This window comes from Myotis nattereri (genome assembly GCF_964212035.1).
Source record: "Myotis nattereri genome assembly, chromosome: 5".
In the NCBI taxonomy this organism is placed as follows: Eukaryota; Metazoa; Chordata; class Mammalia; order Chiroptera; family Vespertilionidae; genus Myotis; species Myotis nattereri.
The window spans coordinates 73,247,315-73,266,784 of NC_138080.1; the positions used below are offsets into that span (position 1 = coordinate 73,247,315).

Consider the following 19,470-nt stretch of genomic DNA (forward strand, 5'->3'; position numbering starts at 1 on the left):
ACTTACAGATGCTGTGTGAGTCAAAACATGTTGACTTTTTGAAGGGAGACCTGAATTAACATGATCTTTGGTTTTAGGCGCTAGCTGGTGAGATTAGCCCGTTCCTGTGCAGTGGCAGTCACCAGGTGCAGCGGGATTGTCAGCCCAGCGCACTGAACTGCTTCGTGGAAGCCATGTCCCAGTGTGTCCCTCCGATCCCCATCAGACCCTGCGTTCTGAAGTACTTGGGGAAAACACACAACCTTTGGTTCCGCTCCACATTAATGCTAGAGCACCAGGCTTTTGAAAAAGGTCTGAGTCTGCAGATTAAGCCAAAGCAAACAACGGAATTTTATGAGCAGGAGAGCATAACTCCACCTCAGCAGGTGAGGCACCCCCAATGTGTTAATTACATCTTCCTTGCCAATGACATCATGGTCTCAATATACATCTCCCAAGTGATTTTAAGTTCTAGCACAGTGAAGTTGCTTTATTGGAAAAAAAGTATTTGTCGTGGGTTCTTAAAAACCATGATCTGTGTTTTCAGGAGATACTGGATTCCCTTGCAGAACTTTACTCTTTGTTACAAGAGGAAGATATGTGGGCTGGTTTGTGGCAGAAGCGTTGCAAGTATTCCGAGACAGCAACTGCTGTTGCTTACGAACAGCATGGATTCTTTGAGCAGGTAGCCACTGTCCAGTGAATGGGATGCATGGTTATGTTATGTATTGTAATATTACAATATTATAGTGTCCTCAAGTCAGTTCACATTCACATAAGAGGTTTACTGTTTTACTTGAAGCACTTGTTCTACACATAAAGGCCCTTTGAAGATTCAGCTTAGAGAAACAGGAAGTATATGACAAGAACTTATTAAACGTTCAGCCCTAAATCCTTTGCCAGTAGAAGCTAATGTGGGTGGTTTTTACGGGCACTCATTGACCCTATTGGAAGTGGAAGGCGGATGGCCTTCTGTGTTTAAATTTTAACCTTCGTGCCTGTCCTTTCAGTGTGGCATGGGCGGGCCAAGGGCACAGTGCACAGGTATGGGCTGTGGCCTCTGCTCTTATTGCTGCAGGACAGAGTGGCTCATCCTGGGCCGGCAGCCTCCCTCTCCATTCTGTGTGGGAACGGCGCACCCTCCGTTCTCCTCCTTCCCTCCTCTCTGCTCTGAGAATAGGAGATTCCCGGGTCAAGTGATTGTAGAGGAGAGTGTCAGGTGCTCTTGGGTCTGTGACCCAACTTGCCCATTGAGCACCAGCTGTGGGAAGTTGCCCGAACAACAGTTTGACAGCATTGTCAACTTCTTTAGGCACAAGAGTCCTATGAGAAGGCAATGGATAAAGCCAAAAAAGAGCATGAGAGGAGCAATGCATCCCCTGCTATTTTCCCAGAATACCAGCTCTGGGAGGACCACTGGATTCGGTAAGCCGGACAGGGATGTTTTCCTGCCAGTTAAGGGAACCTGTGACAGATCTCTGAAATGTTCTAATAATGAGTGTTTTTAAAAGGGAACTTTGCTACTTTCTTCATGGCTCCATCGAGATAAGAACAAACAAATCTACGAACACTTTTAAAGACTTGAGTAATTAAAAATGTCTGTTGGAGAAACTGATTCCTGCCTCTCCCCTGCTCTGGTGCTCTGAGCTCTCCGCTGTGCAGTGGGCGGTTCTGGAGTTTCAGGAGCAGTTTCTTCCAGAGGGCAGGTGGACCAAGCCTTCCTCCCACAGAAGCCCACTCTTCTCTTGGGGGAAGAAGGCTTTTCTTCTGTGGAATGGAAATAAACGGCTATCCCCGTGCTTTCTGAATCTGTTGGTTTGTTGGTAACTGAACTTCCCAAATCCCTGGTCTTCCAGGTGCTCTAAGGAATTGAACCAGTGGGAAGCCTTGACGGAGTACGGCCAGTCCAAAGGTCACATAAACCCTTACCTTGTCCTGGAGTGTGCTTGGCGCGTGTCTAACTGGACAGCCATGAAGGAGGCGTTGGTGCAGGTGAGACCTCCCTCCTGACCACTACAGTCTCAGGTTATGTTCCCACAGCTGCGTGGGTTCCTTTTGCCAAAGCCATGCATTTCTGTGGAGATTTCTCTTCACTTAGAACAACCTGGGAATTTTGGCAGATCAAGATAACTTTTGGGAAGCAAGAATGCATTTTGGATATCTCTAACACCTTTTCTGAATTTGAGTTAAATTATAAATTGTTAGTTTATCATTCAATTATAATAATAAGTATCAGTTGTGGAGGCCTTGGATTCTAAGTGTAAATGAATAGAACTTGGAGAAATCTGGAAGAAGAGTCAGTTTTACTGGTGGAGTTGATGGGCCGAAGCACAGCTGTAGAACTGAGTACAGCAAAGGGGACTCCTACAACTCCAGGGCGTGGCTGTCAGTAAAAGTTTGGAGAATGAACCAGTCTTCTATTCAAAGCACGTTTTGTATTGTGGAAGTGATGGTGGTATAGTGTAAGTGAAGTTGATTTATTAACTTGGTTGAGCTCCACATTACAAAACTTAAACTCCATCCAGAGGGATTGGGTGCATGATGGGAGAGTGGCACACGAGTATAGTTCCCTTTCTCCCACTGGGCATCAAAAGCGATTGGACAGTGTAGCCTGTGTACCATCTGACCCCACAACACATTGTTGCTGCCTTATTATTGTCTCCGGATGCAGCCATTCTCATTGCTCTTTATTTTTCCCTGCCTCTGTGCTCGTCCATCGTATGCTCCCTCAGCCCCTGTCCCTGCCAGCTTTTGGTCTTTCTGTGTGGTGTTCATGTAATGGAGCTTAGGGGAAGGAAATGGTGTCATCCCATTCTCGCCTACCCTTTTACTCACTGGGTTTTCTTACATTCATGCCAGCGATTTTCTTTACTCTTAACGTGGAAGCCACAGAAACACATTGAGATCGTAGGCCCCTTTCTTTGAAATGATGAACCTAACATTTTAAACTTTATTGAGACTACAGCACTTATTTCATGACTAACGTTCCTTTAACAAAATGCAAAAGATGGAAGAACTGAAATAGTCACAAACTGCTAAACATATTGTGGTTATAGAGGCCAAGTCTTGACTTTCAGGTTGGGATCTGGGAAATCACTCATCTGATGCAGGGAGCTTGTATTACTCTGAGAAATAACCAGTCACTTTGCTCAGTGGTTAGAGCGTTGGCCCTTGGCCTGAAGGGTCCCAGGTTCGATTCCGGTCAAGGGCACGTACCTTGGTTGCAGGCTCAATCTGAGTGCATGAGGCAACCAGTCGATGTGTCTCTCTCACATCAATGTTTTTCTCTCTGTCTCTCCCTCTCCCTTCCACTCTAAAACTCAATGGAAAAAATCTCCTTGGGTAAGGATTAATCAGAAAACAAAAAAATAAAATCTTTTCAAGGTTTCACTTAGTTGGATATGTGCAGTGTTATACTGCCAATAGGTCTGACAAATGAATTTCTTTTTCAAGAAAAAAATCTTGATTATTTTCCCAAAATTGTAAGGCATTTGCTGATTAGAAAAAAGCTCAAAGTATACAAACATTCTGAGTGATTATTTGCCAATATTTAAAAGGAAAAAAACAACTTACCTTTTTATTCCTGTGCATTCCGATTATAGGACTTCTTGCAATAGTCCATTTCTTGGTGTGATTTAATAGATGGGTTAATTTTTTTCAGTGATGAGAAATGAAAAGAGATGCCTTTGCTATTAGTGTTACAGAGGATAGGTGTTGTAATTGCCAAAAAAAAAGAAAAATGCCTGTTAATTAGTGTTTAAGTCCAGAAAATGTGAGATTGGTATAATTTTAGACGATCATGTTAGAAGCAGATGTGTTCACAAGTTTGCCTTCCTGAATTTCTTCATCACTGGGTTGTTGAGATCTGAGGGGTCAAGAATGTGAATTTTAATTTTTTTGTTAATCCTCACCCGAGGATATTTTTTTCCATTGATTCTTTTAAAGAGTGAGAGAGGGGGAGGGAGAGAGAGAGCTCGAGTGCAAGAGAGAGAGAGAAAGAAACGGCAGTGTGTCTCACATTGATTGGTTGCCTCCTGCACATGCCCCAACTGTGGCTGGGGATCTAACCTGCAACCCAGTTATGTGCCCTTGACCTGGAATTGAACCTGTAACCCTTTGGTGTGTGGGTTGATACTCTAGCCACTGAGAACCATTGGCCAGCTCAAGAAGGTGAATGATTTTTGAAAGAGTAAGAAGTCAAAACAAGCCAAGGTATAAAATACAGGACGGCATTTATTATTACATCATTTGGGCAAAGAGCATTAAGGCACTAAAATGTGTATAATTTTTATTGTTACTTCCTAAAGGTGCTTAACAATGAATGTTTCTTGATTTTGTTACAGCAAGTCGTATGCAATTCCTTCAGCAGAGATAGCCTTTTATCTTCTTATATACAGAGATTATTTTTGAGACTTTAATTTTTTATCATTTAAATGCTCTATATGAGATTGATAACATGTGATGAGTTCTAATGCTTTCTCTCAAAGGTGGTGAGCAAGCACATGGGCTTAGGGACTCACGAGGATCCTTTACCCAGCTGTAGCTGTGTGTGCGGGAGCAAGGGTTAGGGTTACAGATTAACTTCCCAGAGTAAGAGTTAAATTAGGAAAAGTTCATAATTTCACTAGTATTTGTCAGAGTGGAGATGAACATGTGTTTAATATTTTGGACTTCACTGGGTAACTTTGTAGCCAAGTGATGGTGGCTAATCTCATCTGTAGTAGCAGTGGTGATTAGTTTGCCCTTATTGGCACCACTGATACCTTAAAATAAGGAGCCTGTGGCATATTTTTGTAACTAGAGAGATTGGCCACGGACTGGTATTTGGAAAAGGAGAGTATCCAGAAAAAGTAGTTGAAATGTATGACTTCTCTAAATAAAAGAAATGTCTGTTTATAGCTTAATTTCTGCTTATTGCTTTGACTACAAAAATACATTGACTTTCCTTTTTGACTCTTTCTACTGAGAGGAAGAATACCCATAGCTTCCTATGTAATGTTCTTTATTACCAGGTAGAGGTAAGTTGTCCCAAGGAGATGGCTTGGAAGGTCAACATGTACCGTGGATACTTGGCTATCTGCCATCCTGAGGAGCAGCAGCTCAGCTTCATCGAACGCCTGGTGGAAATGGCCAGCAGCTTGGCCATCCGGGAGTGGCGGCGCTTGCCTCACGTGGTGTCCCATGTGCACACGCCTCTTCTCCAGGTGGGTTATGGTACATTAATGTGAGCAGCCTCATGGGCCCTCATAGCAGAGAACAGCTTGTCCAGGCGTAGATCTGTAAACTGAACTGGATGGCAGAGAGGAAACTCCTTCTTGTCTTGTCCTTTCCCACTTAAACGCATCCTCAGTGGAAGGAAGGCAGAGTGAAAATGTAGACTAAAATGTTGCTTCTCATTTTTGGAACTTCCAAGGGATTTAAGTGACAGAAGATATCCTCAGGAGTGATTTTGATGATTTGAATTTTTGCTTTACGAATTTTATTTAGTGCCCACTATCCCACCATCAGTGTGATGCCACTGTTCAGTTCGAAAGGTCTGTCATTCTCTGAAACTTTTATATATTTAAATTGATTTCAGAGAAGTAGGGAGAGAGAGAAAGAAGAGTCAATGATGAGAGAGAATCATTGATCGCCTGCCTCCTGCACACCCCCTACAAGGGATCAAGCATGCAACCAGGGCATGCGCCCTGACGGGGAATTGAACTGTGACCTCCTGCTTTGTAGTTTGATGCTCAAACACAGAGCCACACCAGCCAGGCGGAGGATATATTTTTTTGGTTTGTTTATTTGCTTTTTGTTATTAATATTTTTAATTTTAATAATGATTGTCAAATTGTAGTGTAGGAAAGATGAATTTTGACAAAAATACTTTCAGTAGTTAACCAAAAAAGAGTTATCTGGTTAATTCATGTATCCAGGCTTAGAACTTCAGAGTATCTCCTTCATTCCTTTCGGTCCTCCTCAATATCAGGACTTGCTCTGTTTTCCTTCAAAATGGGTCTCAAATGTTTTTTTTTTTTTTTTTTTAATTGTCAGTATTACAGATGTCTCCCATTTTCTCCCTTTTTGCCCTCCTCCACCCCACCCCACACCAGGTCTTCCCCATACTATTATCTGTGTCCATGGTTATGCATATATGCATATATGTTCTTTGGTTAATCTTGTCCTCCTCATCCCCACCTGAGATCTGTTATTCTGTTACATGCATCCATTCCTCTGGCCCTATTTTTTTTTTTTTTTTTTTTGGCCCTATTTTGTTTGTCAGTTTATTTCATTAGATTCCACATATAAATGGGTCATGTGATATTTGTCTTTCTCCAACTGACATATTTGGCTTAGCATAATACTCTCCAGATCCATCCATGCTGTCTCAAAGGGTAAGAGCTTTTTTATAGCAGCATAGTATTCCATTGTGTAAATGTACCACAACTTATGTAGCCACATCAATCAATTACCTCCTATATATACCCCGGATCAAACCCGCAACTTAGGTATGTGCCCGGACCAGGAATCAAACCCGTGACCTTCTGGTACATGGGATGACACTCCAACCAACCAAGCTACACCAGTCAGGGCGAGAAGTGCTTCTTTTTATTTTATTAATTTTTATTTTTAAAATTCCTGTGGGAGGGGAAGGTGGATCTTAATGGGTAGAATTTGGATAGACTCAAAATTGTGGCCAGGGCTCTCTCAGTAAGGAGATGGCACCAGAAGTTTGGAGCTAGCAACACATCTAAGGTTTAAAAAGTAGTAAACTATACAGACTCATAAGACACGTGATTGAAAATGTCTGTACCAGCCCAAAGAGAAAATAGAACCAGCAACTTTGGTATCTACACCATTCTTCTTCCCATCTCCTGTCTCGCAGTGGCCACAGAGCTGAGGTTTTAAAATTGGGATCAGGAGAGCAGTGTTGGAGGTGAAAAATGAGTTAAATGTGCAATCTAAGGTGTCTGTAGAAGTCAGAGTGCTTTCTTTCATAATAGATTTGTGAGATCTTTACAATCAATCTGATTCCTGATTGACTCTGGTTTATTTTCTCATGTGATCTTTGATATAACGCTTACTATGGAATCTTATGTTGGTTTCATTCAGGCCGCCCAGCAAATCATTGAACTTCAGGAAGCTGCGCAAATAAATGCAGGTTTACAGCCGACCAACCTGGGAAGGAACAACAGCCTGCACGACATGAAGACGGTGGTAAAGACCTGGAGGAACAGGCTGCCCATTGTGTCCGACGACTTGTCCCACTGGAGCAGCGTCTTCATGTGGCGGCAGCATCATTACCAGGGTAAACCTACCTGGTCCGGCATGCATTCATCATGTAATTTCCCAGACACCCCACTGTTCTGGTTTCATGTCTTGGTTTTTTATTTCTTTTACCAGATTTTCTGATTTTTGGTGGGTATGGGAGATGGTGGTGGTATGGTGAGACAAAGGTGAAGGTGGTGAAAGATGGGAAGGATTTTTCTACCTGTTAAATTTTTTCTAGCTGGAACGGAAGTGCTGCTTGACACTGCTTCTTGCATCAGGGGCTCAGGCCAGTGTGATCAGAGCTCTGGGTTGTGGCTCTTTGTTTTCAACACAACCCCTTACCTCCCACGAAGAACTGCTCCTAGGTGGCTGTGTGTGTAGCCTTCTCCAGTTTTCTGGTCCCCTCTGCTCATACACTCAACCTGCCAGACATCTGTTTAGAGCAGCCTTCATGATTTAGTTAGCCACGATGGTAACACTCAATAGTTAGTGCTTTTTATATCTTCCTTTTGATATAAAATACAAGGAAAAGTAACAAGAATTTATTACAGAGCTTCCCATCTTCATAAGCCGTGTGTGTTTGTTTTCATTTTTTACTTAAGCCTTATTGTGGGACACTTGGAAAATGTTTGGCATGGACTAATAACTCATTTCTTTGCTCTCTAGCTATTGTAACTGCGTATGAAAATAGTTCTCAGCATGATCCAAGTTCCAATAATGCTATGCTTGGAGTTCATGCATCAGCTTCAGCAATCATCCAGTATGGAAAAATTGCCCGGAAACAAGGACTGGTCAATGTAGCTCTGGATATATTAAGTCGTATTCATACTATTCCAACTGTTCCTATCGTGGATTGCTTCCAGAAGATCCGACAGCAAGTCAAATGCTACCTCCAACTGGCTGGAGTCATGGGGAAAAACGAGTGTATGCAGGTAGAGTGCCATCAGTGCCTGGTGCCTGCCCCTGTGCCCAGCAGGTCCAGTAAAGAAGGGTAGGAGTGTCCACATGGAACTCCTGGTTCAGACAGTAGGGAAGGAGGGTTAGAACTTTCAACAAATACAGCCTTAGTAGGGAAGCAGATCTTCCTGAACAAGAAAAGGAAAGGAAAGCACTTGAGTGAATACATATATATGTTTTAATCCTCACCTGAGGCATGCTTTTATTGATTTTAGGGAGAGGGAGAGAGGAGAGAGAGAGAGAAACATTGAAGTGAGAGTGAAACATTGAATGTTGACTCAGGTATGCGCCCCAACCAGGAATCAAAAACCTGCGCCTGCAACCTGGGAATGTTCCCTGACTGGGAATTAAACCTGCTACCTTTTGGTGTACAGGACAATGATCCAACCAACTGAGCCACACTGGCCAGGGCACCACTAGAGTATTTGAATTACATTTTATCATCTCTGTTCTATCGTGTACTTGGTTAATGTATTTAAGGAAAAAATTAGACTGCAGAAGTAGGATATTGTAATGTAGATATTGGCTATATTCAGAGGAATATTAATAAAATCAATAAACTGTTTAGGCATCTATATACACTTGATCTTAGCCAAAAGGCCGAGAAGCGATAGGCATCTATATATATAAAAGCCTAAGCAACCGGCCAACTCACCAACTGACTGTCCAGTAGCTATGATGTGCACTGACCTCCAGGGGGCAGATGCTCAGTGCAGAAGTGGAAACCACAGGCATGGAAAGATGGAACAGACTGATGAATCTCAGGGAGAAGGGGGGAGGGGGGGGCAGAAGAGATTAAAGATCTTATATGCATATTAGAAGCCCAGTGCACAGATTCGTGTACCGGTGGGGTCCCTCAGCCTGGTCTGCGGGGATCAGGCTGAAACCGGCTCTCTGACATCTCCCAAGGGGTCCTGGATTGCAAGAGGGCACAAGCCAGGTGAGGGACTCCACCAATGCACAAATCCATGCACTGGATCTCTAGTATAAAATAATACCCTTAATGTGTGTAGAACAGCCATGGGCAAACTACGGCCCGCGGGCCGGATCCGGCCCGTTTGAAATGAATAAAACTAAAAAAAACAAAGACCGTACCCTTTTATGTAATGATGTTTACTTTGAATTTATATTAGTTCACACAAACACTCCATCCATGCTTTTGTCCGGCCCTCCGGTCCAGTTTAAGAACCCATTGTGGCCCTCGAGTCAAAAAGTTTGCCCACACCTGGTCTAGAACCTGAATTAACATTTAGTGATTCAGTTTAAATACTACTTGTCAATAGATATTCATGGTAGGCAAATCTGTTGTCAATTTAAAGTACATTTGTCAATGACCTTTAGGATATATTAGTTAGATTAATATTTTAATGAATTTGTTGTATAAAAATTTCAAGGACTTTTTCTACATTTTTTTTTAAAAACAGGGACTTGAAGTTATAGAATCTACAAACTTAAAATACTTCACAAAAGAGATGACAGCTGAATTTTATGCACTGAAGGGAATGTTCTTGGCTCAGATTAACAAGTATGTATGTTACATGGGAGGAAAGTAAGAGTAAAACTCAACAACTTTGGTTATTTATTACTTGAAGCCGATGTGAATGTCAAGCTTGAAATTGGTATGATTCGGTGATAGTTGTCAGGTGTGATGTTTCAGGTGTTATATCTCTGCAGAGAGAGTAACTTCCAACTGATTGATAAGCCAGTTTGATGTGTACTTTAAAAGCTTTTTAAAAAGGAGTTGCTTGAAAACAGAACGGCTGATAACATGTATTCATCTCTCCATTTTCTCAGCATGCCATTGGGGCACAGAGTTGATCCCTTTTATGGAGATGCTTCTTATTTTAGAGCAGGTGTCAGTCATCTATGGCCTACAGGCCAAATCCAGCCAGTGTCTGGATTTGTAAATGACATATTGGAGCACACCCACACCTCTGACGTGTCTATGGCTGTTCACAATATAGCCACAGAGTTGAGTTGTGACAGAAATTATATGGCCTGCAAAGCCTAACCCGTTTTCTTACTGGTCCATTACAGAAAAAGGTAGCTAAACCCTGTTTTAGAGAAATGAATATCAGGTGAAATTTTATAAAATATATAAATTACGTATACTTACAAGATGCTACCTGTTGCCATATATAGAGCTATAAAACCCACCTTTCACATTTTCAGTTATAGGGGTTGCATTAAGCTTATTCTTCTATATAATAAAAGGCTAATATGCAAATTGACTGAACAGTGGAATGACCGGTTGCTATGATGTGCACTGACCACCAGGAGGCAGACGCTCAACACAGGAGCTGCCCCCTGGTGGTCAGTGCACTCCCACAGGACCTTGACCTGAACTCCCAGCTGGCGAGTACAGCAGCAGTGGCGGGAGCCTCTCCTGCCTCCATGGCAGTGCTAAGGATGCCCAACTGCCGGTTTAGGCCTGCTCCCTGGGAATGGGCCTAACCTGGCAATTGGACATCCCCCGAGGGCTCCTGGAATGTGAGAGGGTGCAGGTTGGGCTGAGGGACACCCCCCCCCCGCAGTGCACAAATTTCATGCACCGGACCTCTAGTTTTTAAATAAAAGCGAGTTTGTCAAGATAAAAGGGTTTTATCCTCTTAAAATCTGTTTTAAATTCACATGAAACCCCATACCTGTTAGCAGTCTCTTCCTTTGTCCTCTGACAGCCACTAATCTACTTTGTGTCTCTGTGATTTGCCTATTGTCAACATTTCATATAAACAGAATCATATATAATGTGACCTTTTGAATCTGGCTTTTTCACATGTTTTTTAGGTTCATTCATGTTATAGCATGTATCAGTGCTTTGTTCCTTTTCATGGCTGAATACTATTTCATTGTATATTCCTACATTTTATTTATTCATTCAACAATTGACATTTGGGTTGTTTCCACTTTTCAGCTATTATGAATAATGCTGCTGTGAGCATTCATGTAAAAGATTTTGTGTGAGCATGTTTTCAGTTTTCTTGGGTATATACTCAGGAGTGGAGTTGATGGGTTACATGGTATTTCTTTATCTTTTTTTTGGTTAATCCTCACCTGGAGATATTTTTTTCCATTGAGTTTTAGAGAAAGTAGAAGGGAGAGGGGCAGAAAGAGAAGCATCAATGTGAGAGAGACACACTGAGTGGTTGCTTCCTGCACGAACCCTGACCAGGGTGGCGGATCGAACCTGCAACCCAGGTACATGCCCTTGACTGGGAATCGAACCCACAATCCTTTGGTACATGGGCCAACACTCTAACCACTGAGAAACACTGGCCAGGGCAGTACTTCTTTATCTTTCTGAGAAACTGCCCTTTTTCTACAGTAGGTGCTCCATTTTCATTCCCACCAGGATAGTCTGTGTTTCCAGTTTCTCCACCTCCTTGCCAGCACTTGTTAATTTCCATTTTTCTGATTATGGCTGTCCCACTGAGTATAAAGTGGAATCTCATTATGGTTACTTTGCATTTTTCTAATGACTAAGGATGTTTAGCATCTTTTAGGTGCTTCTATGTCATTTATATATCTTTTCTATACAAATATTTATTCAGTTACTTTTCCCATTTTTTATTTGTGTATTTGACTTATTGTTGAGTTCTAATTATTACATGTCTGGATATGTTTCCTTCAAATACATCATATTTTCTCATATTGTATAAGCGATCTTTTTACTTTCTTGATAGTGTCTTTAATGCACAAAGTTTATTATTTTGATGAGTCCAATTTATCAAATTTTTGTTGTTGTTGCCTGTACTTTTGGTTTCATATCTAAGATACCATTGCCTAACCCAAGGTCATGGTCATGTGCATTTACTCCTATGAGTCTTACAGGTTTAGCTCCTACATTTCTCTCTTTAATCCATTTTGAGTTAATTTTTTAATATTGCATGAGGGTAGTTGTCCAAAATTCATTCTTTTGCATGTGTATATCGTGTTGTTCCCAGCACCATTTGTTGAGAAGACTGTTCTTTCCCCCTGTTGAATGGCCTTAACTTTGAATCAGTTAATCAGAAATGTATAGCTTTATTTCTGGACACAGTTCTGTTCCATTGGTGTGTATTTCACCCTTACACTAGGACCACACTGCCTTGATTGCTGCTCGCTTTGTAGTAAGTTTTGAAGTTGGGAAGCATTCTCTCAGTTTGCTATTTTTCAAGATTGTTTTGGTTTTTTTAGGTCCCTTACATTTCCATATTAATTTTAGGTTATTTATTTCTGCAAAAAGAGGCAGTTGAAACTATGACAGGGATTGCACTGAATCTGTAAATTAATTTTAGGGGGGCAGTATTGCTACGGTAATAGTATTAAATCTCCAATCCATGAACACAGGATTCATTTACTTAGGTCATCTTTAGTTTCGTTTAACAATATTTTATAGTTTTTAATGTACAGGTCCTCCATTTCTTATGTTAATTTTATTCTTAAATATTTTATTCCTTTTGATGGTATAAAATGCTTTCTTAATTTTATTTTCAGATTGTCCATTGCTAAGGTATAGAAATACAACTGGATTTTAAATATTGATCTTGTATTTTTCAACTTTGCTATAATAGTTCTTTAGGTTTTTCTGTATATAAGATCATGTAATCTTCAAATAGAGATAGTTAGCATTTTCCTTGCCAGTCTGCATGCCTGTTTGCTCTGGCTAAGAATTCCAGCACTAAGTTGAAGTAGAAGTGGTGGAAATGGACATCCTTGTCTTGTTCCAGTTCTCAGAGGAAAACTTTGTATTGTCCAGCATTGAGTATGCTATTAGCTGTGGGTTTCTCATATATGACCTTCATCATATTAACGTAGTTTCCTTCTCTTCCTAGTTTGTTGAGCATTTTTATCATGAAAAGGTGTTGCATTTTGTCAGATGCTTTTCCTTCATCAACTGAGACAATGTGTTTCTCCTTCATTCTGTTAATGTGGTGTAGTGTATGGATTGATTTTTGTATATTGAATCACGCCTTGCATTGCTGGTAAATCCCACTTGGTCACTGTGCATAATCTTTAAATATGCTGTTGGATTTGGTTTGCTAATATTTTGCTGAGGATGTTTGCATCTGTATTAGTAAGGGATATGATGCGTAGTTCTCTTTAATGTCTTGTACATTGTTGGTTTGATACTAACATGGTGCAGCCACTATGGAAAACACTTTGGCAGTTCCTCAAAAAATTAAACATAGGAGCAGTTCTACTCCTTGGTATATTACCCAAAATAATTGAAAATGAGTACTTACTCATGAATGTTCACAGCAGCACTATTAAAGTAGCTAGAATGTTAAAACACCTCAAATGAACGGGTAAACAAAATGTGGCATATACAGGTAGTGGAATAGTATTTAGTCATAAAAAGGAATAAAGTACTCATACATGCTTCACTCTATGCTAAGTGAAAGGCCAGACACATAATGTGTGATTCCCTTAACATGAAATATGAAGAATTGGTAAATCTATATAGAGACAGCAGGCAGATTGGTGGTCCCCAGAGGTTGCTTAATGGCTGGGGTTTTATTTTGGGATGGTGAAACGTTTTGGCACTACATACATGGAGGTGGTAGCTGCATGACCTGTATGTCCAAAGTGCATGACTGTACTAAACGCCACTGAATCGTTGTTCACTTTTAAATGGTTGGTTTTTTTATGTGACGTTCACCTGGAAAGAAAACCAAATTAATGTTTTGATTTGTGTCCTCACAGGTCTGAGGAAGCAAACAAAGCCTTTTCTGCAGCTGTGCAGATGCATGATGTGCTGGTGAAGGCTTGGGCCATGTGGGGCGATTACCTGGAGAACATCTTCGTGAAGGAGCGGCAGCTGCATCTCGGGGTGTCTGCCATTACCTGTTACCTGCATGCATGCCGGCATCAGAACGAGAGCAAATCAAGGAAATACTTAGCCAAGGTGAGGCCAAAAGAATTAGCTCTGACCAGAGGTCAGTCTGGTAGCCTTCAAGTTTGGATGACATTTCAGCTACTTCCGAATTCATGCTGGGTGAGAGGCTTATTTCATGCCTTAACTCTCCATTTTTATAACTCTTCAGAGTACCTTTCCTGTTTCAGTTTTAAAGCTGAGAAAACTGTGGCCTGGACATACTCGGGATCCCAGGGCATTTACGCAGCAAAACCAAGCCTGGGGTCTGGGTCTTAGGTCTCAAGTCCAGCGTTCACTGTGGGATTTCACACTAGACAGAGGTTCCTGCCGCCTGAGGAGGGGTCTGCAAGGAGCCCTTACCTGCTAGATACCTGTTAGATTCTGCTCTCGCCTGCAGGGACAGTGCACATGTCATAGAGCCTGTCAGCTCTAGTCGCAGGTCATGGTGAGTCCCGTGGTTTCTGCGCACACTACAGGGCGAGATCCTGGTTGCTGGCATTCTCATCCTTTGTTGCCTCAGCATAGTGCTGGGCACAGGATTGGCAGTTTGACATGTGCCCAGTGATGGGCATCAGCTTGCGAGTCCTTCAGTGTTGCTCCCTCTTGTCCCTCATCCCTGCCACAAAACATATAAATATAGCCCAGGATTAATTCTTGCAGAAAACTGAAGAATAAGTTATTTTTCTTTCCTGTTTTGTTTGTTAAAGGTGTGAATTTTTTTAGAATTCCTTGAGGTGATGCCAAAATGTGGAATGTACAGCAGCACATAGTAGTTCCAGCCAACTATAGAAACAAACAAACTCCATGAGGCAAAGAAACCACCCAAATATCTGACTCCAAATTTGCTTATTCTAGATGTCATTGTTTCAGACATCCTTGGACACGGGGCTGCCAACCTGTGGCCTACCTGATGCTAGGGTGGCGTTCCTTTGAGATTTTTAGCAAAAGTCCAGTTTGTATTGGTGCGATCATGGGTGTGAATTAGCAGGGTGGCAGGCCCTCACCATCCACCTAAGGGTCACTGGCCACCGCCAGCTAGTTGATTGGATGAGTTAATAATTGGCATTAAAGCTGACTCTAAACAAAAATTATTTTAGGTTTTGGTTTTATTTATCTGGTAAGTTTAGCAATATTGTCGGCCCTTTGGTGATATGTTTCCAGCAAAACAACTCTATATGGTATTTTAATGCTGGAAAAAGTCACTTTAAAGGCCTCAGAATTTTTATTCGACTCTAGAATTTTTTCTTCTACCCTAGGTGCTGTGGCTTTTAAGTTTCGATGATGATAAAAACACTTTGGCAGATGCCGTCGACAAGTACTGCATTGGTGTGCCACCCATCCAGTGGCTGGCCTGGATCCCGCAGCTGCTCACCTGCCTGGTGGGCTCAGAAGGAAAGCTGCTTTTGAACCTCATCAGCCAGGTCAGACTAACAAGGTGTCTTTGTTCACAAAAAAATTGTCTTTGTTTCACTTTTTTTTTTTTTCAGAAAGAAAATGTGCATGCTCAAAGCATGGGAAATAAGTCAAAGTGGTGGGAACATATACACATCTAGCTATCACTTTAAATAAAACATAATTAAATGTGATTGAAGAATATATCAGGGTTGAAATGAAATAATCTGCTATAGCATTGCTGTATTAAGGTGGTAATTCCTTTGCTTGAACATGTTGCTACATAAGATGCAAATACAGTCAAACCTTGGTTCTTGAATATCTCCCATCTCGAACAATTCAGTTCTTGACCAAGTTGTTCACAGAATAAGTGTCTTGGTTATTGAACACAACTTCAGTTCTAGACCTGACAACCTTTTCTTGCTGATACCTCAGCATGACAAAAAGTATCTCTCAGGCCACGAGCAAAGGAGGGAATGCGAGTCAGTTTACCGCTAAACATCCCAGTAACTTATGCTACGTATATGTATATGTATATGTATATGTATATGTATATGTATATGTATATGTATATGTATTGCTTTTGTTGCTAGAAATGGATGATTAGCACAATTTTAAAACATATATAGGCCATCAGAAGTGCTACTGTTGCTAAATGATCACAGGCAATTGAAGAGGTAGAAAAACTGGTTGATTTGGATAAATGAAAAGTAGTTAGCATGTGATAGCATTTCACAGGCAGTGATATGTGAAAAAGCAAAGATGCTACATGCTGACTTTCTGAAAGACACCCCTGTCATGAGTGCCAAAAGTGATTTAAGGGTAATAGGAGTGGTTCTATTAATCTAAGAAAAGAAGTGTTTGTTTATAGATTAAACAGTATATTAGATATGTACTGTATATAAGAAAGGTTAAAGTATGGAATCATTTGGGGCTCTGGAGCAAATTTATATTATTATTATTATTTTTTAATATGTTTTATTGATTTTTTACAGAGAGGAAGGGAGAGAGATAGAAAGTTAGAAACATCGATGAGAGAGAAACATCAATCAGCTGCCTCCTGCACATCTCCTACTGGGGATATACCCGCAACCCAGGTACATGCCCTTGACCGGAATTGAACCAGGGACCTTTCAGTCCGCAGGCCAATGCTCTATCCACTGAGCCAAACCGGTTTTGGCTATATTATTTCTAATGGGAAAAAATGATTCTGTTTTCGAACAAATTGCTTCTCAAATAGCCTTCAGAAACAAATTAAATTCGAGAACTAAGGCTCCACTGTGAATAACGATTCTCTTAAAATGTAAGATTACTAGTGAGTACGCTGAGAGCTGGTCACAGTGAAATGTGTGTCTGATTGCTATTTTATAACCAATTTCCTGTCTGTGCCAGGAGGTCTTGAGAGCTTCCCTCAGAGTAAAACTCTCCCATGCATGTGGAGGTTGTTGCCCTTGGTAGAGTTGTTTGGCTGTGGCTGTTAGAGAATTAAAGTTGGGTGCACTGAGGTTGGTGACAGGGCATCGGGCAGGTGGCTTACATTACCATTATTTAAGAATGGTTCCAGAATGTTCCTGTCCTGAGAAAACATTAGGGGAAGGACCCAAACAGTAGAAACTTAAAGATACCTCAGTCTGGAATATAGTACTTTTGTGCTTCCTTTTATAAAATTACCAGAGGCCTAGTGCATGAATTCGTCACCAGTGAGGTCCCTCGGCCTGGCCTGCAGGATTGGGCCAAAACCGGCTCTCCGACATCCCTCAAGGGGTCCTGGATATTGAGAGATGCAGGCCAGGCCGAGTGAACCCACTGGAGCATGATCAGGGCCAGGGAGAGACGCAGGAGGTTGGCCAGCAGGAAAGGGACCGTGGGAGGGCTCCAGGGCGTGTCCGGCCCTTCTCGCTCAGTCCTGATCAGCCAGACCCCAGCAGCAAGCTAACCTACTGGTCAGAGCATCTGCCCCCTGGTGGTCAGTGCACATCATAGCAGTTGAGTGGCCTTAGCATATCATTAGCATATTATGCTTTGATTGGTTGACCGGACACTTAGCATATTAGGCTTTTATTATATAGGATAGTCATGTAACTTTTCATGAATGAGGAGCATCGTCGACAAGCACTTAGGAACACGCCACTCATAATTTCATAATTTTGTCAGTTTACTTGGCTTTTTACATGTGGTGCATCATCTGTTTTTTACCCAGAAATGGTTTTATTTTTTCCTTGAGAGGAGGTAGCTGTGTTTCTGGAAACTGGCATTTTGCTTGGGGTTTATCTCTCAGGATGTAGATTCGGTCTATGTGTATTATCATTCATAGAACATCTCTTAATGTACATTAGCTGAACCACCCCATGGCTGTGCCAGATTGAGATAATATCTACTCAGCTCTTTGAAGGAGTCTTGTAACCCCAATTTGATAAAACTGGTTTTTCTAACTGTAAATAGAAAACTTTAAATCTCCTCCTTGCTACAGTTATGCAGAGTAAAGTTATTCACTGGTAAGCCTAATTGTCAGCTAGAATCATTTCACACTTCCCGTGAACTGGGCCAAATAGAAGGCTGATTGGTTGGTGTCTTTTTGTGTTTTCCTTTGGTTGCCTGAATGAGTTTCAGGGACTTACGCATTTTGCCTTCCTGAGACTTACTGAATCAAGTGAAAGTATGGTTTCTGTGTCATTAATGGTCCCCATGCAGAACTGCTGAAATGCATGCCCCGTGTTGATCTTTCCTGGGTCTTTAAAGCTAACTGGATGCTTTACCTGCTGTTTAATCTGGCCCCATCTGTTAGGTCAGTATTTGCTTCCTTGGTCCAAATGTAGATCAGCCACCCGTTTATGATTTATATCAGTTATTTTGATACGAAGTGTCTTCATCCAGAAGAACAGTGAGCAGTGTTCTTCATTACTCCCTGTCTCTGAGCAGGTCGGACGCGTGTATCCCCAGGCAGTCTACTTTCCCATCCGGACCCTGTACCTGACTCTGAAAATAGAGCAGCGGGAACGCTACAAGAGTGGTATGTCTCGGGCGGGGCCAGCTGGCCAGGCTGTGGAGGGCTTGTTCCACGGGGCATTCCCATCCAGTCGGCTGTGGACACGCCTGCCCAGACTTCCTAGCACGTGGGCCAGTCTTTAGCCAGTGAGAGAGAGAATATTTTGGGACCAGAACTAGAGCCTGATCCTCTTGAGTGAAATTTATGGTTCCTCTTTACCATAATGTAATTGGGTGTCCATTTACCTTTGTTCCTTAAGTGGAAATCATATGAAATTTTTAGCTATAGATAATTACAAGTAACTTACCTAATTAGTATAACTACATCCTGGTAAGCAGTGTAAATGTTAGTTACTATAAGGTTTTAAATCTATATTGAGTAGTCGCTGTATATAAAGAAATAACTTATTTGATGGTTCCAGTTGCCCACTAAGCATGCTGCTTTGTAAACAATTAAAGGATCGTTTGCTTCAGAATATTTTTACTACCCAGACTTGCATGCTGCGAGACCAGAGTCTTTTTCAGCAGCATCGCCTGCCAGCGAGCTGGGTGGGTAGGAGGTTGCACAGCACACTTCTGCCCTGACCTCCTGGGCCCACCTCGGTGGATTCATGTGTTGATCATTTGAAAATTAAGATGTTTTTATTCTAAGTGAGCTGAAGCTTAGGTAAATGGGGCTCGTGGGTTTTAACAACATTTCTCATATAGCAAGTGATGATATTTTTCAAAAATACCATTTTATATGTGGTTTGGCTTTCCCAGGTGAAGAATGTAGACTTGCTTTTTAACTACTCTTGAGCTACAGTACAAGGCATGTATTGTAAACAAAAATGTTTATACGTAGAGTCAAGTTAAAAGAGGGAGGACAGTGCACACTTGTGCGGCCTCACAGATTCCCCAGCCAGCATGCTGCCGCGCTTGCTTTCTCACCAGCATGGATGCACTCTGCCGAGCCAGTTGAGGCCAGGCCGTAGACAGTCACATTCTCTGTACCGAGTCCCTCAGAGCACCTCTCCCGAGAACCGGGGCGTCCTCCCACATCGTCC

At 41.7% G+C, this 19,470-nt stretch overlaps 1 protein-coding gene across 1 annotated transcript in view; it reads left to right on the plus strand.

The window, feature by feature from the left end:
* The window catches only part of TRRAP (transformation/transcription domain associated protein), a 112,617-nt gene that overhangs the window by 80,359 nt on the left and 12,788 nt on the right, over positions 1-19,470 (plus strand). The window contains exons 55-65 of the mRNA XM_081091181.1: positions 78-365; positions 527-664; positions 1,292-1,404; positions 1,836-1,971; positions 4,992-5,183; positions 7,075-7,270; positions 7,900-8,165; positions 9,615-9,715; positions 13,876-14,077; positions 15,304-15,468; positions 18,359-18,449. Coding sequence (XP_080947307.1) covers positions 78-365; positions 527-664; positions 1,292-1,404; positions 1,836-1,971; positions 4,992-5,183; positions 7,075-7,270; positions 7,900-8,165; positions 9,615-9,715; positions 13,876-14,077; positions 15,304-15,468; positions 18,359-18,449 — 1,888 coding nt within the window. The remainder of the gene's footprint in view (positions 1-77; positions 366-526; positions 665-1,291; positions 1,405-1,835; positions 1,972-4,991; positions 5,184-7,074; positions 7,271-7,899; positions 8,166-9,614; positions 9,716-13,875; positions 14,078-15,303; positions 15,469-18,358; positions 18,450-19,470) is intronic.